The 27,508-nt window shown below is 39.4% G+C and overlaps 1 protein-coding gene across 2 annotated transcripts in view; it reads right to left on the bottom strand.

Moving 5' to 3' along the window:
* The window catches only part of PPIL6 (peptidylprolyl isomerase like 6), a 37,799-nt gene extending 10,589 nt beyond the window's left edge, over positions 1-27,210 (bottom strand). For both annotated transcript variants that reach the window (XM_063441295.1, XM_063441296.1), the window contains exons 1-6: positions 27,041-27,210; positions 23,061-23,156; positions 20,709-20,897; positions 12,376-12,438; positions 8,395-8,542; positions 1,485-1,541 (exon numbers count right to left, since the gene is read on the bottom strand). In XM_063441295.1, the coding sequence (XP_063297365.1) occupies positions 1,485-1,541; positions 8,395-8,542; positions 12,376-12,438; positions 20,709-20,897; positions 23,061-23,156; positions 27,041-27,121 (634 nt within the window). In that variant the 5' untranslated portion in view covers positions 27,122-27,210. The remainder of the gene's footprint in view (positions 1-1,484; positions 1,542-8,394; positions 8,543-12,375; positions 12,439-20,708; positions 20,898-23,060; positions 23,157-27,040) is intronic.
* Positions 27,211-27,508: the final 298 nt, after the last annotated feature.

Genomic DNA, 27,508 nt, shown 5'->3' with positions numbered 1-27,508 from the left:
AACACAATGCTGGGGTTTAAATAAAGTCTGTCGTAGAGATGCTTTACTCTGGTGTGCATAAGATCCCCAACTACCATTTAGAGCATGGGTCGTCAACCTGGTCCCTACCGCCTACTAGTGGGCGTTTCAGGATTCCAGGTGGGCGGTAGGGATTTCCAAATTTTGCGGGCGGGCAGGTGCAAGCCGGCGGGGCCGCATATGGAGGGGTCCATCGGATGGCCCATGCTGTCTGGGCCACCCGATGGATGTGGATTGTAAGGGGGCCCGGTCAGCGATGGGCGCTTTAACAGTGCATTCGGGCCCCCTGTGATTACATCACAGAGCTGGGAAGAAGTGATTCCCCGGTCAGTCCTCCCAGCTAACACACAGACCGCGCGGGAGGAAGGTGGAGGAGGGAGTCAGAGTGGGAACTCTGACTCCCATTCACCTGAGCCACCACTGGACCCCAGGGTAAGTCACCATCCTGCACCTTAAAGGTAGGAAACAGGAGGGTGACTTAAATATGTGTGTGTTTGTTTGTGTATGTGTCTTTGTATGTATGTCTTGTGTGTGTGTGTGTGTCTGTCTGTATGTATGTGTCTTGTGTGTGTGTGTGTCTGTATATATGTGTGTCTTGTCTTTGTATGTATGTGTTGTGTGTGTGTGTATGTGTCTTTGTATGTGTGTGTGTCGTATGTATGTGTGTCTTGTCTGTGTGTATGTGTCTTTGTATGTATGTCTTGTATGTGTGCCTGTCTCTATGTATGTGTCGTGTGTGTGTGTGTGTCTGTATGTATGTATGTGTGCCTGTCTGATATAGTGGGCTATAGTAAGTAATAGTAAGTGGGATACGTAGCTCAGCCTTCCTACTGGGAATTTCTATAAGGAAGGTTAATTTTTTTTTAAAAGGTGGGGAAAAAAAGGTGGGGAGGGGAATTGAGGAGGGAGAGGAGGGGAGCTGACGCACAGATGAGAAATCATATTATGCGCAAACAGAGAAGTCGTCTGAATATCACCGAAAGAGGAGACCTTCGTTTGTTCCTTACGAAAATCAAACCAGATATTAAATATTTAGTCTTGCAGCATCAACCTCAAGCATCTTATAATTCACTAGTAAAGGTAATTTCAATTTACTTTATTGTTTTCTCATTAAACTTTATAAAGTTAAAAACATCATAAACATGCATTAAGTAGAAATAAAAAGTTAAATGTACGTACATTTATTTTTATTTTTTTTAAAACACTCTCCTTTCTAAAAAATATTCTGCACTTGCGCGAAAACTGGTGGGCGGTAAGGAAATTTTTTCAACCAAAAAGATGCATTAGTGGGCGGTAGGTAGAGAAAGGTTGACTACCACTGATTTAGAGAGATTACTGAATTGGGTAGTTGCTAGATATGTATAAAATGCATATTGAGACACTGAATAACTGATTAACTCTGAAGGCAAACATACCAATCACAAAGCTATACTATTACTACAATACGAATACACATATATGTATACCTTCAAATGTTTCTCCAAAGATAGATTCACCCCCGTTTCCTTTTCCAGATAATATATCTGTTTAAACATACAATGTAATTGTTATAATATTGGCATGTCAGTAAGAAACGACTTAAATGCTTCCATGCTGTAAAAAAAAAAAAAATATATATATATATAGTTTAGTTATTTTAAAAGAAATTGTTTATGTTTAGAATAAGCAGTACAAAAAAGAGCAGGGGCACTTTAAAGAGGGACTGTCACTAAACATAATTTTTCATAATTTAATATTATCAGGTTTATTTCATAAAGTGAGATTTCAAAGTGAATTTCAAATTTAAGGTTGAACTGAAAGTATAGCTACTACTATGGCAGAATTATTTTTACAGTTTGGCTAATTTAATGTTAAATTTGAAATCCACTTTGAATTTATACATTAGTAAATAAACATGAATCGTTAGGTATACCCTTTATTAAACATATATGTATTTGTGGGGTATTCACATGAAACTAAATGTAGAAATCCATCCATCTGAATCCTGCAAATGGGCACCTCCATCGTAGCCCCCTGTCAATCATTGTTAATAAGCTCAGTCATTTGCACATGGTAATTGGCATAGAGAAAGCATACAGAGGAGAAATGAAACAATGGAGGAGATTTATCAAAGTGTCACTGACACTTTTACATTTAATTTTTGGCGCAATTTATTACATTTGTCATTTTTTCTTCATCTGTTGTTTTTTTTGTGCCTGATTCGTAATTTTTTAATATTCGCCACATTGTTAGCAATGGAATGGATTTATGGTTTTTTTCACTGTTTTTTTTTGTGTGTGTGATCTTGTGAAATGGAAACTGGCTGAATTTACTATAAAGTAAATTGTCACTTTTTAAAACACTTTAATAATTCAGTCAAAATAATTACGGAATTTTAAACATCACTTTCAGAACACTTAAATAGCCCTAAATGTTTGTTTTTCCTCTCCATTGGAATTGGATTGTGGTGAAAAAAGGGACACTATTGTTACCAGAACAACTACAGCTTATTGTAGATGTTCTGGTGAGTAAAGTCAGTCTCTGCAGACCTTTTGCAGTAAACACTGTGTTTTCAGAGTGTTTATGGCAAAAAGTACACCCTCTGCATGGAGACACCAAACAGAGGTGATGCTGATTGGCCAGGGTAGTGTTTGGCTCTGTCCCCGGTCTACATCCTTGGCTGAGATCATCAAAATTGAGAATCTCAGCCAATTCAATGCTTTCCTTTGAAAAGGCATTGTGACTGGCTAAGATCATCACTTCTGATGGTGTCAGCCAAGGAGGCAGATCAGGGACAGAGCAAGAACCAGCAGACTGAAATAAAGATAATATTTTACAAGCAAAGTGGGCAGGGGGGCTAGATAGTGTTTTTAACACCATAGAGTCAGGGATACATGTCTGTGTTCCTGACCCCATAGTGTTCCTTTAACACATATTGGTCATAACTGATTTTACATTTTTTTTTTAATTCAACTATGTAATTTAAAAAAAATGACAAATATAAAAGGAACTTTAATTATTGCAAGGAGACTTTGTTTCATAGCAGTCATGTTGAAATATAAATAAAACAAGATATCAGTGTTGACATATGTCTCCTAGTGAAGTCCTCTCAGGGTTAGTCACTAAAGTGAAACTTCAAAGTGTATTTCAAAATTAAGATCAAACTAGTGAATCTCGAAAAATTCTCTAATCAAGCTATGCTTTCAGTTTGGCTACTCTGTCCTAAACTTTGAAATTCACTTTGAATTCTCTCTTTAGTACATAACCATAACTATCTTCTCAACATTTCTAGTTTTGCTAGCAATCTCCCTATTGTATAACGTTTATATATAAGGTGGGACTTATTTGCTCTAAAGAACTGCCATTAAAACCTGCTCTTACGATCTACCAATAGTCAAGATCTGAGAATATCTCTGTTAGTTCATAGATACAATGTCAGCTTTGATTAATTAAAGGGACACTATAGTCACCTGAACAACTTCAGCTTAATGAGGTTGTTCAGGTGAGTGCTACAGCTCCCTGCAGCCTTTTTCTTGTAAGCACTGTATTTTCTGAGAAAATGCAGTGTTTACATTGGAAGCTTGGAACACCCCTGGTTGCAGTCAATCAGATGGCCACCAGAGGGACTTCCGAGTTCAGAGGCCCTAAAAAGGCCTCACGTCTGACGTATTCACGCATGGGTGAATACTTCAGACTGTGCACGAGCTTTGTATCCTGTGTCAGCACTGCGTGGGAGTGGCTTAAGCTGACAAGTCTGAAAAGGCTGAAGACGGAGGAGGAGAGGATTCAAACAGTAAGTCAATTTATTTAGTGAGTGTGGGTGGGTGACTGAGGGTGAGTGGGTGAGGATGGATGATGGGAGTGGATGGATGATATGGACGATGGGAGTGGATGGATTTGGATGATGGGAGTTGATGGATGATGGGATGGGATTGATTTGGATGATGGGAGTGGATGAATATGGATGATGGGAGTGGATTGATTTGGGGATGGATTTGGATGATGAGAGTGGGTGGATGATATGGATGATGGGAGTGGATGGATTTGGATGATGGGAGTGGATGGATTTGGATGATGGGAGTGGATGGATGATGGGAGTGGATGGATTTGGATGATGGGATTGGATAGATTTGGGGATGGATATGGATGATGGGAGTGGATGGATGATGGGGATGGATGGATAATGGGAATGGATGATGGGGATGATATGGATGATGGGGATGGATATGAATTATGGGAATGGATGATGGGGATGGATATGGATGATGGGAGTGGATGGATTTGGATGATGGGAGTGGATGGATGATATGGATGATGGGAGTGGATGGATTTGGATGATGGGAGTGGATGGATGATGGGATTTGATGGATATGGATGATGGGAGTGGATGGATGGATATGGATGATGGGAATGGATGGATATGGATATGGATGGATGATGGGGATGGATATGGATGATGGGAGTGGATGGATATGGATTATGGGGATGGATGGATATGGATGGTGGATGATGGGGATGATATGGATGATGGGAATGGATGGATGATGGGGATGGATATGGATGATGGGGATGGATGGAGAAAGAGTGTGTGTATGTTTAATTTTTTACTACTTGTGTGTTTGCATAGAAACACTATATATAGAGAGATATCTACAGTGTTTCTATGCAAACAGTTTGGCTGAGGAGGGGGGCGGGTATAGAAAGTGAGCTGAGCTGTCAGTCAGGCAGCTCAGCTCGCGAACGCGCATTCCGCGCACATGCGCGGTTGAGCGCTGAGTTTCTTCATAGGGCGGCATTCAATGCCGCTCTATGAAGAATGCGATTGGTGCAGCACGAAACCGCGCATGCGCACCACATCACAATGACGCTTCTCAAGGAGAAGCGTCCTATTGGGCCCCGCGATTTCGTCATTTTGACTAAAAGGGGGGCGTGGCCTAGCGGGGTGCTCGGCGCTGGAACGGAGGTAAGTTTTATTATTAAAACTTACCGTATATACTCGAGTATAAGACGAGTTTTTCAGCACATTTTTTGTGCTGAAAAACACTCACTCGTCTTATACTCGAGTCAGTTGTCTGTATTATGGCAATTTTTATTGCCATAATACAGACAAGGACCGGGATTACCGTGGCAACGCTCCGCGCGGCCGCAAGAGTTGCAGAGGAAGCTGACCTGCGAGCTGCACGAACGGAGGAGAGAGAAGGGAGCTGACAGGAGCTGCGGTGAAGGTAAGTTACAGCTTCCTGCCAGCCCCCCTCCTACAGCCCATCCACTGGACCACCAGGGAGTGAGAGCCCCCCTCCCTGGCCAGCTAACAAGCAGGGAGGGGGGACGAAAAAAAAAAAAAAAAATTATAATAAAATAATAATAATAAAAAAAATAACAACATTACAAAATATATATATTACAATAATAAATAATACTAATTAATAAAATAACCACCGCCACTAATGCTCTGCACTCACACACACACACACACTGCACTCACACACACTGCATTCATACACACACTCATACACACACTGCACTCCATTCATTATATACACACACTGCATTCATACACACACTGCATACACACTGCATTCATACATACACACTGCACTCATACACACACTGCCCTCATACACACACACTGCACTCATATACACACACTGCACTGCATTCATACACACACACTGCACTCATATACACACACTGCACTCCATTCATTATATACACACTGCATACACACACTGCATTCATACACACACACTGCATTCATACATACACACTGCACTCATACACACACTGCATTCACACTGCACTGCATTCATTATATACACACTGCACTCACACACTGCACTCATACACACACTGCACTGCATTCATATACACACTGCATTCATACACACACACACACACACACTGCATTCATTATATACACACACACTGTAAATAAATATTCAGTTAATATAACTTTTTTAGGATCTAATTTTATTTAGAAATTTACCAGTAGCTGCTGCATTTTCCACCCTAGTCTTATACTCGAGTCAATACGTTTTCCCAGTTTTTTGGGGTAAAATTAGGGGCCTCGGCTTATATTCGGGTCGGCTTATACTCGAGTATATAGGGTACTCGGATTTTTTTTTATTTTTTTTTTAATGACAAGTTCATATAAAAGCAAGAAAGAAGGCTGGGGGACCTGTATTTCTTGCTTTTATATGTTGACTATAGAGTCCCTTTAAGCATATGGGAATTATCCCTGTCCATATCCACCAACAGAGGATAAGGACATTGTTCATGTAATAAAATATTAAACTCAAAAGAGAAGTGGAGAGATAAAGATTGAAATAGCCGGCTTATACCCCCAAAAATAGTTCATTGTTTCATTGGCATCTCACCAAAAGCACCATAATAGACAATTTTATTTCTGCCAAGTAACATCTATCTAGACTTGTTTTTCTTTGATGACTTTCTTTTCACTTCTACGACTGCTATTGACAAGTAATGAGATTTCGTTCCTAGTAACATGCATTGCTAACTGGCATACTCCCACAGAAGTAGTAGGGACATCTGATTGTCTTAAACAGCTGCTAAATGAACATAGTATCACATTTTATTCATCAGGGTTCTATTTTAGTGTAATGTAGGCTGTCCAGGACGGTTATAGAAGATGAAACAGGTTGTTTGCATGGTGGGTCCATAATCCGGTCTCCAGAAACTGTGGATCTGAAACTATGGATCTGGATCCGATACATGTTTCTTCTAGAAGACTGAAACCATACAACGATCCCATGTGGACTATGGAGTCCTGCCAGGTTGCTGATGATTATGACAAAATGTTTCTGTAATGGGACCTAAGTCCCAAATCTTAAAGATACAGCTTCCATTATCATCTGAAAAAAAGTACTTTGATAGTACTCATCTATTTGATGACTGATTCTGTATAAAGTTAATTTTTTATCTTTTGTTTTAAGAGCTGAAATATTGCATAATGTACTTATATTGTTAAATTAATCTTAAATTATTCATTATTTTTCTTTTAACCGCCCTTGCATACATCATATCTAATCAGTATTGCTTTGTTAATATAGTCATCTGAGTTACACTAACTGGTAAATATATTTAATTTGTGAGTTACAAATTGAGTTTCTAAAAATGATAATAGATAATGATAGTTGGTTTACTTATTTTCATGTTTGTAGAATGATTATTCCATCTCTGTTTTTACATATACATATTGTATATATTTTGCTTGCTTTATGTAAAAGTTGATTTAGTTTTTTTGTTGATTATTGTCCAAGAGGCTGTACCTATTTGTCTGTTAATGCTTGCACAAATTCAATAAAAAGATCAGGGTCATTTCCTGCCATAATAATGTTCTACGTTTAGAACTCCCAGCCATCCTTTGTAACTCAGTTCATATGAAGCAGATAATGCTACTCTAAGTTTTTGCTTCTACAATAATTTAGAAAGAAGGAATTGAAAATCTTTCAGCAGTTTCGTAGAAGTAAGCAGAGATCTAGCCATGAAAAGGCACAGATTTCATTTTTAGGAAAGTTATCCAAATTTTTTGAACAACTGGACACACTGTCTGGCATCAGCATACTTTAAAATGTATTTGATTGTTCAATCTATTAATGTGTAGCTATTGCAAAATGTAAACAGTGCTCTTTTTAAGAAACAGCAATGTTTTCATATCCAAGGCTGCAGGGGCAGCATGTATAGCCCACAATCATTTCATTAAGATAACATTATTTTGGTGCTAAGACTGTCCATTTTAACTTGGTACAACCATTCTAAGATTGTAAAATTAGCCCAGTAATCCATTCTTTAATTTCAATACATAGCAAAATAAATTCTAAAAAACAACTTAATTAGTCTCCTCTCAGTATCAAAGGGGTTTCTGATGGACTTGGGTAGTGCTGGTACTATGGACAGTGGCCAGAGGTCTAAAGAACATGACATACCAGTAGCTGTTTCTGACATGGGGGAAAAACATAGCAAATTCATTTCCAGTTTTGACTGCGTTTGAGTTGGTGCTTTCACTACACAAAATGTTGTTTAAATGTTATAAACTCTGCCAAATGTGTTGTTTATTATTTAATTGTGCCACTTTGTTTTTCATTATGATTTTATACTAATTATACTAATGATTCATTAAGATTGTTATATTTTGTGTTAAGATTTTGCCAATGACTATATTCCTGAAACCCTCTTTCATGAGCAATTTATATTACTACGCACCCATGTTGTTCTTAACCATCTTAACCGAATATTAATACTGATCTAATAAAAAAAGATACTACCAGCTGTTTAGCTGTAATGTAATTTAAATAACACTTCAGTAACATCAAGGCATCATTAATAATAATGCCTTAGAAGAATGGCTAAAGAATTTACTGGTTGGTGCAATCTTACCTCCTCCTTGTATCCATCCTTTTTTTACTAAGCGGTGGAAGACAGAATTTTTGTAATGAAGCTTTAGACCATTCGGAGAATCCCCTGCTTGGCCAGTACACAAAGTTTGGAAGTTTTGGCATGTTTTAGGGCACATATCAGAGAACAACTACACAACATAGAACAATAATGTGTTAATGCATATTCTGAAAATTCCTAAATGTAAACATTATCCATTTATAACAATTTGCATAGATACAACTGCATTACCAATCCATAAATATGGTGCTCACAGAATGATATTGAATGAACTAGCAATCTTACATTTCACATGATTTGTTGTAATCACTCTTAATCTTCTTAATTGTAGCAACTACATTCAGTATTACCATAAGAAAGATCCTTAATGCAATGCAGCCCAAACTTGGAAACTGCATTGTTAACCCTCCCACCCCTGAGTATAAATGAGTATAAATATTTATAAAGATTTAATATTTATGAAATCCTCATTATGACTGTCTTGGAATATCACTGAAATTCCAAACCCAGTCAAGAGAAAGATGCCGGTTTTCCGTAAAAGTAAAACTCATCTTACCTGCTCCCCGGCCACTGGACCCCCAATGACGATGTCACAGTTGGGTGTCTTTGCGAGTTCTGCAAAGTCCCCAGACGGTGACAGTGCAGCTTTAATCCCTTAAAGGATTACACCAGCTAGTTTTTTGTTTTTCTTTTATTATTCTGCCTTTATTGAACAATGATAGGAAGGCAGCAAACAGAATTGTAAACAAATAATGCAATATCAGTGAGCAAGGGTTAAATACAGTGGCGACTGGTGAAGTTTCAAGATGGCAGGGTGCCAGACTTCTCCCCCTAGGATTTCACTCCTTCCTATATAGTACAGAGATACTAATACAATTTAGAGAGCAGAGCATAAAACAGAGATGCTCATGGAATAGAAAAATCTGGCAACAACATAAAGATATCTATAAAATACATAAAGCTGAATACAATACAGAGATTACCATATTATTATTATTATTATTATTAACAGTGGTGAGAAAAAAACAAACATAATACACAGAGCTGGGCATAATACAAAGATATCGATACAATACACAGAGGTGGGTAGACTACAGAGATATTCATACAACAGGTAGAGCTAAGTAAAATATAGGCATCGGCACACGTGATTTGGCACTGCCACTTTAATGCTTAACTTAAGCACTAATTCATAACTAAAATTAGTGCTCGTGTTTGTGTCTGTTCGAATGCACATGTGTTTTTGTGTGTAATGTTGGTGTTTGCATGCAAGCACACCTTCACATATACACATACAGTATTGTGCAAAAGCTTTAGGCCACCATTAGATTTGTTGTTTTAGTAATGGTGTAATGACAATATATAATTATTTCTCAGTCTTTTATTAGAATACATTCAGAAAATACAGGAAATTTGTATGCAATGCCACTCTCAAAGGGAAATCAGCAAACAAACTGGATACTCGAAATGTAGCATTCAAGCTGTTATAAAGAAATTTGAAGGATCAGGAGAGGTCATGGACAAAAAAAGGACTTGAAGGTCAAGTTAACACTGAAAATCTGATGAGAAGTGTCTCAGAGTTTCTTCTTTAAAAGACCGGAGGAAGTCCATCAAGGACCTAAGTCAGTATTTGGCAGCTTCATCTTGATGCCAAGTTGACCATTCTACAGTCCGAAGAAGCTATATCAAGAATGGTCTTTGTGAAAGGGAAACGGCCACGAAACTACTTTTTCGGAAGGGAAACAGGGAGAAAAGGCTAAGATATTAAAAGATTAGAATGAAGATCAGTGGAAAAGGGTATTATTTAGTGACAAATGCGAGTTTTCCCATTTTTGGCTCCAATAGTCAACGACTAAAAAGAGTTGGAGAGAAGGAAGACGAATGAGTGCTTGCAACCTTAAGAAACATGGTGGAGGGTCTGCCCTGGTTTTGGGCTCCATTTCTACCAGTGGTGTTGGTGATATTGTCCGAATTGATTGGATCATGAATGCTGAAGAGTACAGATAGGTTTTAATTCATCAAGCCATTCCTTCTGGAAAGTGCCTGATTAGGATTGTTTTTTATTTTTTCAGCATGATAACGATCCCAAGCACACTGCTAATGCAGTGAAATCATACTGAGAGAGAAAAACAGCTGATAAAACGCTGACAGTCATGAACTGGCATCCAGAGCTGAATATTATAGAGGCAGTATGGGATTACCTGGACAGAGAAAGAAATAGAAGACCACTTAAATCTAAAGAATCTAAAAGAATATAAAGAATCTAAAGAATATACAAAAATATTCCTTCAGAAAACATCAGGACAGTTTCCCCAAAATAGTTCAAGATGTGCTCAGTGCCGAGGAAGATCACACAAAATACTGACTTTTGCCTGATGAAGTAATTTTCTGAAAATTGTGGGGTTTTATATTTTGTGTACATATATCCTGTTTGTGTCTTAATAAATAAACTGAAAAATAAATATTTGGATGGTCATTAAAACGTTGCTAAAACAAGGAAGCTGGTGGTGGTCTTAGACGTTTGCACAGTACTGTACATTGCCACACACATGCAGATGCACATTGCCACACAAAGCTATATACACATACACTGCAACACACAAATGCACTCTAAGGGATACACACTTATGTACATGAACAGATATACTGACACACACAAATCCACAAACACTGATACATATGCACACAACACACGCACATCGATATACTCACCACTTCTCCGAGTCCAGCTTTCCCTCCTGCTGTGTGCTCTTTAAATTCTTTGAAGGGGCTTCAGTGAGCCTCCCTGCAGCCCTGTCTTTCTTCATTTTGTGGCGGATACTACTGGCCGTGCCAGCAAGTCCAGGAAGTTCCCCTATGTTGCTTGGGAGAGCAACGGGTCTCGTGGGCCCCTGACTGGGGCTCTCTTGCAGTCGCACCCACTGCAACACCGGTAGTTCTGTCCCAGCTTTACACAAAAGGCCCTTTTACCAGTGCACACCTCCAGTCATTACCCTTCTTTGTAAAATTTAGAGGGTTTGAGAATATGACGTTAATATATCAGTGAACAAAGAGGAAACCTCACTCCTAAGCTGGTCCCGGTGCTTTCCAGACCTGGGGCTGGCAAAACCCAATTCAATGGTAAAACGAAAGTGTAGTCCAGGCACTTCAGGATGGCTAATGCAACAAGATAAACATGTAACGTTTCGATCTCCACTGTGATATTTTTCAAGCATGTTACATGTTTATCTAAAATAAAAATGATCATGGCACTTAAATGGATAAAATGACACTCTAAGCACCATAACTGCTTGTTTCATTGAAGTGGTTATATTTCCTGAAGTCTTCTTTCCCTTCAGTGTAGATCCATTTTTAAAAAGGTTTAACGCTATAAAGGAGTCTCCGGCAACCTGTGCTGCTTATGCTAGTGAAGAAGCAATAGCCTAAGCAGCGCTGAGCTGCCACACTTGCTTAAAAGTGGCAGCTGACCACTATCAGCTTATCACAGCCATCCATTGCAGGTATTACTTGGTATGGCTAAGACAGAGTATAATCTCTGCCTTAACCATACCTCCAATATGGAGCCATAGAATGATAAAGAGTAATTTTAAAACATCTGGGGATCTACATTTCGGGCACTCTTGGCCTGGGGTGTCCCTTTAAAATGACAGTCTAAGCACCAAAATTAATAAACTTAATGTAGTGATTTGGGGGCCTAGATGCTTTCACCGCAGTATGACCAATGTGAGCACTGCTGTTTCAGTTTATTGTTTTATTTGTAGAAGAAAGTGCCTCTTGCGCCTGTCTGACTGTTATTATGCCAATCAGTTATTTGAAAATAATTGAGTTTTAATTAATCTGAAGTTTTATTAGTATATACTTTAAATAATGTGTCCTTTTAATATGCAGTTGTTGCAAATGAATAGTAAAATACAGAATGGTGCTACAAAAAAAAACCATACAAAACAATAATAAATAAATTACCTCAAATAGTAGTCTTCCTATTGGTTTCTCCTGTATGTCAATGTCAAGGTACACAAAAACATGCTGGAACGTGACAGGAAAAAAAGAGTTAGATAACAAAATACTAACAGCTATAGACTCTGTCGGTACTGTTCAATATAGTGGGAATTGCCTGGAATTCCGGGTGAATTTTTTTTTTATTTAAAATTTTAGGCTATGAAAGCCCAACTAAAAATAATTTTAGGTTATAATAGCTCGACTAAAAAAACAAAACAAGAAAAAAAAATTTGTTATTCAATATTAACGGTAATCAGAGATATCATGTGACGGTAAGTGAATCCCATTACTTTAAAGGGACACCAAAACAACTTTAGCTTAATGAAGCCATTTTGGTGAATAGCCGTTGCAGCTGGTGAAGTTTTAAGATTGCGCGGCACCAGACTCCAGATATACACACACGACTTGATTTTCCTACAGAAATCTCACATTTGCAGTGCTGTTAGTAATGCATGTGTTTCTAGGTGGGCATATGCAAATAAATTCCACCTTTTTGCCTCATTATTTCCACTTTTTACATGGAATCCTTGGAGTATATGTCTGCTGTATACAACAGCTTTGAAACATAACTCCACAAGTAATGCCAACTTTCAAGAGGAAACCATTACCTTTTTGGTATTTGCTTCACAAGCACTGCCAAGCCTCAGAAGCAAGCCAGTAACCAACCTCCTGCTGATGAGATGCATTAACAATGAAACAGCCATCCATGAGTGGTTATCTGGCATAGCACCTCTTCCTGAGTTATGTTTCAAGTTGTGTTCTTACATTTGTGTGTGTGTTAGTTCCAAGATGGCTTCTTCCTTCTCTCTCCTGTGGGTACTGTAACCATAACCCCTGGTGCTATCAGCCAATGATAGCCAATGAAAAGAGAGGCCAATAGCATGTCTCCACTCATGGGCAGCGGGCTCTGCTGTCGAAATGGCAACTCAATGGAAACTACCGGAATTCCATCTTAGAGGACACTGGCATGTGCAAAAGCTGCTGAAACAGGGCGGATTTCAAACCATGCCCATTTGTTTTAGATGCTCTCAAGTAAGCTTGTCCAAACAGCTACCAATGAGGGCAGAGGGGCCCTTCAGAACTGAAATCTATTACAGAATTAAAGACAAACACATTTTTCCTATATTTAGTTGGCTTAGCACCCCCTCCTCCAAAAAAATAATCTTAGTGTTTCTAAACTACTGCAAATATTTATTTCTCTGCATAAAAACTGGTGGGGGCTCTGCACGCGCCCCTATGGACGACCTTCCATTGGTGTATAGATCATGTCAGGGGAGATGTAACAAGGGCTGCGTAACAAATGTGATTTAACTACTTAATGGCAGAGAATTAAGCACTGAGACTGCAGGAGCAGGATCTTTACAACAATACAGCTTTGTTAAGTTATTTAACAAAAAGAGAAACATTATGAATTGCATTGTATAATTGTGTATAGTACAAAAGGTATGCACTACAATATCTTCAATAGTAAATGGAATGTCACTTGTAAACTGTGTAATATGCTCAAATATATGTGATTAAAGTTAACTTGTTAGAATTCTCAGTCGTACATTTACAATTCTCTAGTTAATGCTCTACAGTTCTCTGTTTAGCGGATAAAGTGTGTACAGACATATTCACTAAAACTCGACATATTCACTAAAACTAAAACTTTAACATGTAGGGGATCAATTAGAAAACTTGAAATTATAGCTACGCCTCAGATCTGCATTATCACTGAGGCCACCCTCTCTTCTTTCGCACCCTCTGTTTTTCCGGGCCTGGGGTCCATTCGGAAATATACCCAATCTACTGTCCATATACTCAACGGGATTTCCAGGAATCTGAGCTCCTGCAGGTCCAAGGTTCTTCTGCACCTAGCAGGAGGATCCATGGACATAGGCTAGTGACTCCCATCAAGGACAAGGCTTGAAGATCTGTGCAGTTGAAGCACTGCGGCTCAGACATATTCAATACCAGGAAGACCAGCGTTTCTCAATTAGTCCTGAGGGTGCAAGAAGACGCCTAGTGTCTGACATAGCGATGTATTCTCACTCATGGCCTATGTGTGGTGTTGGCTGAAGGCAGGGCCGGTGCAAGGATTTCTGACGCCCTAGGCAAAGATCACTTTTGCTGCCCCCTCATGAAAGCAAATACAATTACATACAGGGAGTGCAGAATTATTAGGCAAGTTGTATTTTTGAGGATTAATTTTATTATTGAACAACAACCATGTTCTCAATGAACCCAAAAAACTCATTAATATCAAAGCTGAATATTTTTGGAAGTAGTTTTTAGTTTGTTTTTAGTTATAGCTATTTTAGGGGGATATCTGTGTGTGCAGGTGACTATTACTGTGCATAATTATTAGGCAACTTAACAAAAAACAAATATATACCCATTTCAATTATTTATTTTTACCAGTGAAACCAATATAACATCTCAACATTCACAAATATACATTTCTGACATTCAAAAACATAACAAAAACAAATCAGTGACCAATATAGCCACCTTTCTTTGCAAGGACACTCAAAAGCCTGCCATCCATGGATTCTGTCAGTGTTTTGATCTGTTCACCATCAACATTGTGTGCAGCAGCAACCACAGCCTCCAGACACTGTTCAGAGAGGTGTACTGTTTTCCCTCCTTGTAAATCTCACATTTGATGATGGACCACAGGTTCTCAATGGGGTTCAGATCAGGTGAACAAGGAGGCCATGTCATTAGATTTTCTTCTTTTATACCCTTTCTTGCCAGCCACGCTGTGGAGTACTTGGACGCGTGTGATGGAGCATTGTCCTGCATGAAAATCATGTTTTTCTTGAAGGATGCAGACTTCTTCCTGTACCACTGCTTGAAGAAGGTGTCTTCCAGAAACTGGCAGTAGGACTGGGAGTTGAGCTTGACTCCATCCTCAACCCGAAAAGGCCCCACAAGCTCATCTTTGATGATACCAGCCCAAACCAGTACTCCACCTCCACCTTGCTGGCGTCTGAGTCGGACTGGAGCTCTCTGCCCTTTACCAATCCAGCCACGGGCCCATCGATCTGGCCCATCAAGACTCACTCTCATTTCATCAGTCCATAAAACCTTAGAAAAATCAGTCTTGAGATATTTCTTGGCCCAGTCTTGACGTTTCAGCTTGTGTGTCTTGTTCAGTGGTGGTCAGCCTTTCTTACCTTGGCCATGTCTCTGAGTATTGCACACCTTGTGCTTTTGGGCACTCCAGTGATGTTGCAGCTCTGAAATATGGCCAAACTGGTGGCAAGTGGCATCTTGGCAGCTGCACGCTTGACTTTTCTCAGTTCCTGGGCAGTTATTTTGCGCCTTGGTTTCTGCACACGCTTCTTGCGACCCTGTTGACTATTTTGAATGAAACGCTTGATTGTTCGATGATCACGCTTCAGAAGCTTTGCAATTTTAAGAGTGCTGCATCCCTCTGCAAGATATCTCACTATTTTTGACTTTTCTGAGCCTGTCAAGTCCTTCTTTTGACCCATTTTGCCAAAGGAAAGGAAGTTGCCTAATAATTATGCACACCTGATATAGGGTGTTGATGTCATTAGACCACACCCCTTCTCATTACAGAGATGCACATCACCTAATATGCTTAATTGGTAGTAGGCTTTCGAGCCTATACAGCCTGGAGTAAGACAACATGCATAAAGAGGATGATGTGGTCAAAATACTCATTTGCCTAATAATTCTGCACTCCCTGTAGAGGTTTATTCACTAAACTCTGAATTACAGTGAGTTGAATACCAAATTTCAAAGTTTAAGCAAAAACAGCTGAACTGTGACTGTAGCCGAATTGGATAATTCTTCTAGATCAACTATTTTGGCCTAAATTTTGCCATATGGTTTCCAGTTAGGTCTGCCTAATACACACATACTGCTTTATGCGTACATCCATAAACACACACTGCCGAATACCTACATCCATACACACATACTGCCTAATACAGCATTCATACACACATACTGCCTAATACCCACATCCATACACACATACTACCTAATACAGCATCCATACACACATAGTGCCTAATATCTACATCCATACACACATACTGCCTAATACAGCATCCATACACACATAGTGCCTAATATCTACATCCATACACACATACTGCCTAATACAGCATCCATATACACATAGTGCCTAATATCTACATCCATACATACTTACTGCCTAATACATACATCCATACACACATACTGCTTAATGCGTACATCCATACACACATACTGCCTAATACCTACATCCATACACACAAACTACCTAATACCTACATCCATACACACATACCTAATACAGCATCCATACACACATACTGCCTAATACATACATCCATACACACATACTGCCTAATACAGCATCCATACACACTTAGTGCCTGATACCTACATCCATACACACTTACTGCCTGATACATGCATCCATACATACATACTGCCTAATACCTACATTCATACACCCATACTGCCCAATACAGCATCCATACACACATAGTGCCCAATATCTACATCCATACATACTTACTGCCTAATACATGCATCCATACAAACATACTGCTTAATGCGTACATCCATACACACATACTGCCTAATACCTACATCCATGCACACATACTACCTAATACAGCATCCATACACACATACTGCCTAATACCTACATCCATACTCACATACTGCCTAATACATGCATCCATACACACATACTGCTTAATGTGTACATTCATACACCCACACTGCCTAATACCTACATCCATACACACACTGCCTAATACATGCATCCATACATACATACTGCCTAATACCTACACCCATACAGCCTAATACAGCATTCATACACACATACTGCCTAATACAGCATCCATACACACATACTGCCATCAAGGTGAGCAGGTGTCTGCTCTGCCTTACTTAACAAGCACAGCTATAAGGGCGCCCTAAGGATCGACCCAGTGTGGAGTGGTTGGAGGGGGCAGCTCACCCAGCGCTGCGGCCACAGACAGGGACAGCCCACCAGGAAACATCCAGGTAGGCGCCCTCAGCAGGCAATGCTTAATTCACCTAAGGGTTGCCCCGGCCCTGGCAGACTGACAGCTGAAGATTTTACCCTTTAATAGCCTCAAACACTGTTTCACCTTCTGTTTATTATATGCTTAGCATGTTATTCTTTAAACCCTGGCACTCAGCTAATATACTTGTCAGATGATTTTCTATTACATAGCAAGCCCTTATGCGTGTATAATTACTTAGCAAGCCTTTATGCATGTATAATTGTATCAAAATGTATTTGCACTTTTTCCTATAAAGTGACATCGTTTGCATCTTTTTTCAATTCTATTTTGCAATCCTTAGGTGGTTATGGTTTTCTCACAATTTATTGACGGCTCTGCTGCCCGTGATATTTAGTCAATGTCTTTGGTAACCTCATGCTAATACAGTTGAGCTGTAGACATACTAGTTTCCATATGAATACGCTAGCTAGGCTTTTCATAGTCAGCCATCACGAGAAGTGATAACATGCTGCAAACTTCAATTTCTGTCCCTATATTGTGCTGTGAAACTTCTATACATGAAACACTGGTGCCTATGAGCCGCATACTATTCGCTATGCTGAGTCGATATGCTGTCTGCTCTTTAATGTATAGATGATCACTTAATATGGCGCGGCCTAGCTGGAAGTCTACCTACTCATTATTATCAATGTCCATAAGATGGCTCCAGTGACTTCCTACTAATATGGTCCAGCTACTATGGGCAGGCAAGGCTTCTCATATTTTACTATAGAGGGATGCCTCCTACTCCTTAAGCACCCTCGCTGTGATGTGTTGTGAAACTTTCATATGAAACAACGCAGCCTACATGCCCCTGTGGTATTTGCTTTCAGTTCAGCTGACTGTATATGCTCGTTGCTTTTTAGGGCCTATATGTTCCATTTTTGCGCTGCCTGACTGGCAGTTTATTTCCATTGTTTTTAGTTGCCTCTTACCTGGCCTCAACCTGACACTTTAATTAATACGTTTTATGTTAATAACCAACTAAACAATGTTCACTTCATCTTCTGTTGTTCAATGTGAACAAAAATTATGATTTATGTTTTTTATTCTTCTAAGTTCTTTATTGAATTATGTGATGTACTTCCTCTGCGAATGAAGATTGTTGGCTGTACATTACCAATAAAAAAAACATTTAACACAAAATAGCAAAATTGGAAGCTTAGTATTTAGCGCCCTCTAGTGGTTTTTAAGTTATTGCTTATGTTACAAACTGGTAGCATAGCTGATGAAGGGAATTTTTCCAGTTCACCAAATTTTGCCTGAAAAATTCTAAATTCACTTTAAATTCCTACCAATTTTTTATTTTTGTGAATAACCCTGTGGCATTCTTTGTTCACAGAAAACATCCTTTCACAATGTTTTACACTTTTTGATTTCAAAACAGAACTGACACAAAGGGCCTGGGCCTATATCAGTTTTCTCTGTTTGTTGGTTCTTGGTGTGCTACATTGCTCCTGATTGTGATTAGTGTGTGCACCAGACCCTTGCTTGTTCCTGACCTTGTTCTTGCCTGATACTATGTTTTCAGTTATCCTGTGACTCTTTTTACAGTGAGTTTTACTATTGAGTTCCTAACTTACTTTTATTTCTTGTTTTCTTTATTCCCTGGCCTGAACGGAATGTTAACTTAAAGCTGTTTCTATTTCTATTTCGTATCTAAACGATAAGCCTGGTAACACGCCTCTATATATTTGCTCCAGTGTTTTTTGTTAGGTATATTTATTTATTACTGGCATTTATAAAGCGCCAACATATTCCGCAGCGCTGTACAATTAGGGTAGAACATACAATATGCACAGACAGGGCCGGATTAACATAGGGGCTCAAGGCCCATGCCTATGCAATAGGCCCATTGATTTAAAAAAAAAACAAAAATAAAAAAAAAATATATATATATATATATATATTTTATTTTTTATTTTTTTACACTACACTTCACATGCGCTTGCTTAAAACTTAAGAGGAATGTAGGGGAATAAAATTAGTGTGGATCGGCTGACAAATTAGTTAAGGTAAAGCTGACTTTGCTCACTATGCAAATGCTCTTTCTGCTTCAGTCTCTCTAGCACTGTGGCACGTTCCCTTTCTTCTACACTCACTACATACACTTTTTTTTCTGTCCCAGACTGTATAACAGAAGCTTCTGCCTGCTAGTAAGAAGGTTAGAAGAGGAATGGACCAGCAAGTGCTAGGGGAAAGTCCTTAGAAAGCGTAGAGCTAGCGCATCATTAGACACATTTATGCTAAGCTCAGGGTGCTGTCTTCACAGTATGCTCTTGGTTAGTCATCCTGCATGATTGGCAGGCAGCCTGACGTACATTCACGTCAGGCTGACCATCTAATTCTTCGTGCATCCATTTTTAGGAATGTTTGTCCCTTTGGGTGGTTCTGGTTACGTGACTGGCATCAGTGGCCCACCCTTTTAACCCAGCCACTGAAATCCTGCTTCATTGGACACTGCTTTTAGGAGTAATGGATTTACTTGAAATATGAAAGTAAGAGATTAGCATAGGGTAGGAGTTTTCCAATAGCAGCATCCTATGTGTTTCCCTCCAGCATCACCTCCACCAGATACACGATGCTTGGGAGGTATAACTGTTTTAGTGTTTTCTGTAGATAAGATTCTGTAACTAGGCCCATCATAATTGTCAGCACCAGGCCCAATGGGCTCTTAATCCGGCCCTGTGCACAGATCAATACAAAAGGTAAAGAAGGCCCTGTACGTGAGCCATTGATCTATCCCAAGATCTAGGCATTGAAGCTCTTTTATACAAAGTGCTTAGATAGACAGCCCGTTCTTACAAACTAATGGATATAATGTGGATTTGAGAGGTAGCAGGGGGGATTTGGAAGTGATGGCCTGAAGAAATGACAATTGACAGAGAGTTGAAGTTACTGGTCATTGAGGTGTCATTGAGTAAGATCTCAGACAGCTGAAGGAACATGCTATAAATTTAGTAGGAACCTGGGTGGGTACAGGGAGGGCAGAAGTGCTTAGAACAAATGAATTAAGTGAGTATTGCATTCTTCTGGGTTTGCAAATTGAGGCCTAAATTGAGGTTGTTCACTGTACCTTGTTGAAGATCATTTCTGTATCCCAATATATCTCTATTACTTGCAATGTGGCATACTGGGCAGGAGTCAAGAATATTGGATTTATCTACAGATAAACCAGTCTTTCTACATGACACCAGCTCCAAAGATGTAATGTTATTATTATTTGAGATTTATATGGTATAAAATTACCTTTCTGGCTTTCATGTACTTGATGTAGTCATCGTCAGCCAAGGCCTTGTATAAAGCTAAAGGCCGGTAATCTCTGTAACCCCATGACGTGTTGGCCCACAACACCAGTGATTTTTCATCTCCAACAAACTGACCATCAATAAAGCACATGACGCTTGAAGGGAATTCCCATGTATCTCCTTTAAGTTCCTGAAATAATAAAACATAAAAAATTGGTATTTATACCATCATTATATTAGTCAATAAATATTATGCTGCCATACAGTGCAGCCAGTAAATATTAGCACAATGAGATAAATCCAAATACTTGGATGGTGATAAATAGGTCTTTGCATTGTAGGTGCTCGGTTTCATATGAATATGATTAATCACTAAACTATAAATTGTCAAGAATTTGAAATCAATTGAAATGGAATTTTTTTTTTTTTTTTTAAATACGTTTTATTGAAGTTTCGTATAAGCTGTACCGGAAAGGCAAGCAACAACAGCAAAGATTGTATAACATAATAACAATGAGGTACTAAAAGAAGATATTGCAAAGTCAGGATTCCAACAAGAGTTATGCAATTTCTCCATAACAGTGAGTTAATATAATGAAGATATACCCTACTCCCAAGATAAAATAGAAGGAAAGAAAACAAATAAGAGAAAAGAGAGGGATTGATATTAAATAGGTTTCCCAGTTAAAAAAAAAAAAAAACAATCACAAAGGAACATTGATAGAGTCACCAGGTTCAACTGAATGGTGTATCTGAATAATGAGAGATCGCAGGGTCTCACATTTCAGTAAATGTTCAAAAACTAATTTGAATATCTCCCATGATTCATACTTTAATGGATTACAATGTAAGATTTCCTTTTCAACTAACTGTCAAAATTTAGCAATGTGACATTGTGCATTTGTCAAGACCATGAGGTCTTATTTAGTACACTAATCGTTGATGAGGCTGAGAGGCACACACACACACACACTCTCTCTCTCTTTCTTTCTTTAACTTTTTCAAAACAATACAAAATGAAATTTAGCTCCTTAAGTTTTTAACTTTCTGAAGTAAGATAAACGTGTTTGCCTATTAACTGGGTTATTTACTGAAGTGAGAATTGTCAAGAATTCAATTGAATTTCAAATTTAAAGGAACACTACAGGGTCAGGAACACAAATATGTATCCCTGACCCTATAGTGTTAAAACACCATCTAGCCCTTCTGCCCTCCCCCTCCATCGCCTAAATATATTAAAATATTACCTTTATTTCAGTCTGCTGCTGCTGCTGCTGGCTCTGCCCCTGATCTGCCTGCTTAGCTGACATTATTAGAAGCTATGATCTGAGCCAATCCCAATGCTTTCCCATAGAAAAGCATTGAATTGGCTGAGCTTGTCAAGGAGGCAGATCAGGGGCAGAGCCAGCACAAGCCAAACACAGCACTGGCCAATCAGCATCTACTCATAAATATGCATTGAATCAATGCATCTTTATAAGGAAAGCTTAGTGTCTCCATGCAGAGGGTGGAGACACAGAATGGCAGTCACACTGTGCAGCACTGACCCAGGAAGCACCTCTAGCGGCCATATGAGAAGTGACCAGTGAAGGTATCCCTAGGCTGTAATGTAAACACTGCATTTTCTCTAAAATGACACTGCAAAAAGGCCAAAGGTAATGATTCTCCTGTCCAGAACAAATACAATAAGCTGTAGTTGTTCTGGGGACTATAGTGTCCCTTTAAGGCCAAAACTGGCTGAACTGAAAAACGTGACCAAGTCAGTTTTGCTTCTAAATTTCAAATACACACGTTATACACTCCTGACAATTTTCACTTTAGTACATAACCCCATAGTTCCTTTTTCCCTCTTTTATATTTCAATTATATATAAAAGTCTATGGTGTATATGCAATGTTCTAGCAGTCATCTATTCTGTGTAAACATGGGCTGTTTGGGAAATGTATTTTATATGCACATTATGCCCACATACAGAAATTGGCCTCAATTTAATTATTTTAGAGAAGCCTTTTAATTGATTTCATATTTTTGGATACGTTTTTAAAATGATGTTTTTAAAATAAAAAACTATATCTCAAAATTTTAAAAATGTATCCAGAAATATTACATCATTTGAAAAGCTTATCCAAAAATATTAAATCAAGGCCTTGATTTTTACATTATTGTGCCATTTTGTAACAATTACAGTATGTGACGAAAATAGCATTTTGACTCTGATAACATGAGAAATAGCAGGATGACTTTAATCAATACATTTGGAAGCAATTTGATTTGAGTGGAACAAATTTAGTTTCTATTTCCATGTCATTTTAATGTGACAGATATTATAAAAGTCAAGTGAACAAAATGTTACCTTTTTCTTTTCTGATAGGTAGTGATCCCAATCACATTCCAAGAGTGGGTGTATTATGGGTCTTTCAAACTCTGCATCAAATGAAAGTTTTAGTACCTAAAAAAAAAAAAAACATTCATTTAATATTGTCAGTCCATATACCCTAACTGGATGCCCCTAACATGTTATTTTATTTATAATGTAAATAATAATGTATATTAACCTGCTGGTAGAATAATCACAATATGCCCCCTACCACAGCTAGAGATTCAATACCCTTGTGCCCTTGTGGCCACTATAACCAATTTAACATATTGAATTGGTCCCTGGAGTTCTCTGTCACTGTCTCCTCATTTAGTGTTAAACCATTTTTAAGCAGTTTAACAATGTCATCATTTATTATTGGTATGTATATAGCGCTAACTTTTTCCACTGCGCTTTACAATATTTTGAAAGGGGGAAATTTAACAATAAATGAGACAATTACAAAATGATACAGGAACAATATGTAGAGGAGGACTCTGCTCAGACGATCTTACAGTCTAGAGGAGGTGAGGTATAAAAACACAATAGAAAGGGCATCGAGGGGGATAGAACCAAGCAACAAGGTGGAAAAGTAACAGAACTGGAGGTGAGAGTGGAGTGTGCCCTTTAGCAGAGAGACAGAGAAAAAATTGTGAAACAGAACTCTGGGAGGCCATAAGCATTTTTGAAAAGATGGGTTTTGAGGGACTTTTTAAAATGATTGAAGACTATGGGAGAGTCTGGTGGGGGGGAGGCAGGCTGTTCCGAAGGAAAGGAGCTGCTCGGGAAAAGTTCTGCAAGTGCGAGTTATACTAAATAAGGATTCTGGCCCACCCACAGCCCGGCACCTACAGGAAATAAGGCAGAGATTACACACTTCCTTTTAGCCATACAAATTCATGCTAGGAATGGGCGCTGTCTTATGCTGAAAGCGGTTTGTTGATGCTCTCAGCCAATCACAGCAGCCCACTGCTGCTCGAGCTAATGCTTTCTCATTATCCAAGGCAGCACAGAGGGGATGGGCTGCTTGGGACTTGGCAAGTGGTTTTATAACATTAAAAACTTTTTAATGCTGAATTGAAGGACAGTGCTAGGTAAATTCAAACACTATGTGACGAACCGAACAGCCGCACGAACCAGAGACCACCCAGGTGCTTGTTAAGCCCAATTAATACTTTGTAGCAATTTCCACTGCAGTGTTCTAAGTGTTTGTCTGGGTGGCCGCATTTCATATGAACGACCACGAGGTGGCGGACATCTTGTTTCTGTGAACACAGGCAGCGATGTTTGGGCATAAATCTCATGGAACTAAAATCGTACACAGAAACTCACGAACACCGCTGGACTACCCCAAGTAAGTGTGCTACCCCACTTAGAAAGGCACTGTTCGGTGGAAACGTTCCCACGAACAAGGGGAGCAGGCTACACAAGTAATTTAAGTCATCCGTTCGGTATTTCAAGTACTTTTGTGCTCCCGAAAAGAGACTGATCGTTAGCCCTGATTTCCTGGAACTGTTTTGGCCATAGGACCATGTGCACGGTCGGTCAAATAATTGACTTCCATGAAAATCCAAAACCCCTGAACCGATCTGGGTGATTTTTGGATATGTTGGTCACCCAGATCGGGACTATCAGGGATGTTTGTGGGGTTTTCATGTGTTTTAGGGGGTTTTGTTTGTTTGTACCTGAGAGATAATTTAATTATATGTTTGTGTGCTCAGGTAATTATCTCTCAGGCACAGGGGAGGAGTATGTGGAATGTTTGCTTGTAACTAGTTCCCTCACACGTTCAGAAGGGAATGCCCCTGGAATATGTTTAAGGAAACCCCTTGCATGGGGAGTTACATAAAAGACCGTGTTTGGCTCCCATTAAACACATTCATTTTACCCCTTCATAAAGTCTAGGCTCATGTTTGGGGGATTGAGAGCTCTAATCACTACTCTGCTGAAAACAGGAGCGCTATAATCACTGCAGCACTTGGGAATCGGGAGACTACTAACGGATACACTCATCCGGAGTATAGGGGATCCGTTACACACTACATCCACTTTAATGAGATAAAGCACTTACCGTGCCTACGGTGTCCCTATAAGAATTCCTTACTCTGACAAACCCTGCATATCTTTGTTCCCTCTTAAATTTTTGCTGGTTTACTAAATACTCCCCACTTGGATCTTGAGCCTAAAAGTTGAGGTTAGACTGAGCCAATATGGACAATTTCAGCAAATACTAAAATCTGCAAGTGTAACATTTTTATGTGGTTTTATTAAAGGATCAAGCTTCCCGCTGCAGTAACCAGTCACATGACTGCAGCTCCTACAGGAAAGCACTGATTTAGTACTTTCCTATGGGGAAATGTAATGTTCATAGAGAAGCATTGGACTGGACATTGGCGGAGCAGGATATGCCTCCTCCCTGACATCTTGGGAAGAGAAGATAAGCAGTGCTGAGGGAGCCTTGGCACAGGAAAAAAAAAGTAAGTAAAAAGGCATTGTAACCGTTTTTTATGCCAAACGAGGAGGAGAGGACATATAAACTCAGGGACCTGAACACTAAAGTGTTAATAAAAAAATAACTGATCTGGAAGAATATTTAATGTATATGTATTTTGGCTTTAAAGGCCCCCTGCCCGACGCCATTCCACGCTTCCTAATACTGAAATTTCAGAAGCCGGATTCCTCCTGGAGGGAGTTAAGATTAATCCCCGTGAGGCGAGAGTGCGCCCAAGGGCCTCCTGGCACCGTAACAACTATATTTAGATTAAGTTGTTATATTTCCTAAACTGTCCCTTTTAAATGTGAAATTAATTTTGAATTCCACACAATTCTCAATTTAGTAAATAACCCTGTGTATGTTTTCTATTTTCTGTATTTCACTTTTTTTTTTAAATTGGAAACACGTGAAGTTAATTCTTTGTGGGTAAGTACTCCAGGGCTAATATTTTCCAGCAAATGCTGGGTTTTTTCTGTTGTATTATTAAAGGGACACTCCAGTGCCAGGAAAATAATCAGTTTTCCTGGCACTGCAGGTCCCCTCTCCCTCCCACCTCCCATCCCCAGTTGCTGAAGGGATGAAAACCCCTTCAGTCACTTACCTGAGACCCCCGCCGATGTCCCTCGGCGGTGGTTTAGGGTCGCCACCACTCCTCCCCTTCCTTACGTCAGCCGGTGGGCGAGACTGATCCCGCCGGCCACCGGGGAGACCTAATGCGTGGCAATGCCGCGCACGCGCATTACAGCTCTCCATAGGAAAGCATTGAAAATGCTTTTCAATGCTTTCCTATGGGGAATTGAGCGATGCTGGAGTTCCTCACACAGCGTGAGGATGTCTAGCGACGCTCTAGCACACCTGTGCTATGAAGCAGGAAGTGCCCTCTAGTGGCTGTCTAGAAGACAGCCACTAGAGGAGGAGTTAACCCTGCAAAGAAATTATTGCAGTTTATTAAAAAACTGCAATAATTACACTTGCAGGGTTAAGGGTAGTGGGAGTTGGCACCCAGACCACTCCAATGGGCAGAAGTGGTCTGGGTGCCTGGAGTGTCCCTTTAAGTTATTGTTTTTGCATACAGTGTATAAGAATGGGTGTGAAGGCTTACCCTGTCCATATAACACTCATCAGCACTTTTTGTGTTAGTACAGATAAATGTCATTGTTTCTCTATATTCTTTTCTATACTATCAACTTCTAGTCATATATCACTGCCATTACAGTAAGCAATGTATCTACACTGGGAAATGGGTCAATACATAAATGGCAATAGTGATAACAATTTGGCACTGGAAAATGAAACCCTATAAAAATATTAAAGATAAAAGCTAAATATCATATGTCACAAAAATGAATGGTTTCCTTTTACAGTACACAACTGACATCACTTGCCATCGTATGAAACGCATTATACATTACTTTATTAATAACCCCCCTCCCCTCCCCCTACAGAGCCCTGCGGTCGCCCTTGTATACTCTCTGGGTTATACCTCGGCCGCACATTTAGCCATGTGGAAAGTGGGCTCGGAGAGGCGCCCGACCACCTCAAGCTGCAGCTTGTCCGAAGCCATGCTTCAATCCGTCTGCACTCTGTATCTGACAAGTAACATTCTGTTACCAGGGCAACGGGACGCCGAGAGTAGCTCCAGCATGTCACTGGCCATTGTTTCATTACTATGGGCGACTAGGGCGGATATGACGTCACAGATAGGCATCTTACCCACAGTTGGCAAACCAATGCAGACCATAAGGATGGTGCTTTAGAACATTAAGGATATTTACTGATTAAGCCTGTAGAAATCAGAAAACAGCAATGTGTGATAAAATAATCAAGGTTAGTCACTTAAGGGGTGTATTCACTAAACACCGATTTGTAGGGAACCTAAATCATAGTGGCTGTCTTTTAGTATTCTTTTAGACAGCCACTAGATGGACTTCCTGCATTTACACAGAGTTTA

The sequence above is a fragment of the Pelobates fuscus genome, chromosome 2, assembly GCF_036172605.1.
Source record: "Pelobates fuscus isolate aPelFus1 chromosome 2, aPelFus1.pri, whole genome shotgun sequence".
NCBI lineage: Eukaryota > Metazoa > Chordata > Amphibia > Anura > Pelobatidae > Pelobates > Pelobates fuscus.
This window is presented reverse-complemented; position numbering and strand designations above follow the sequence as displayed.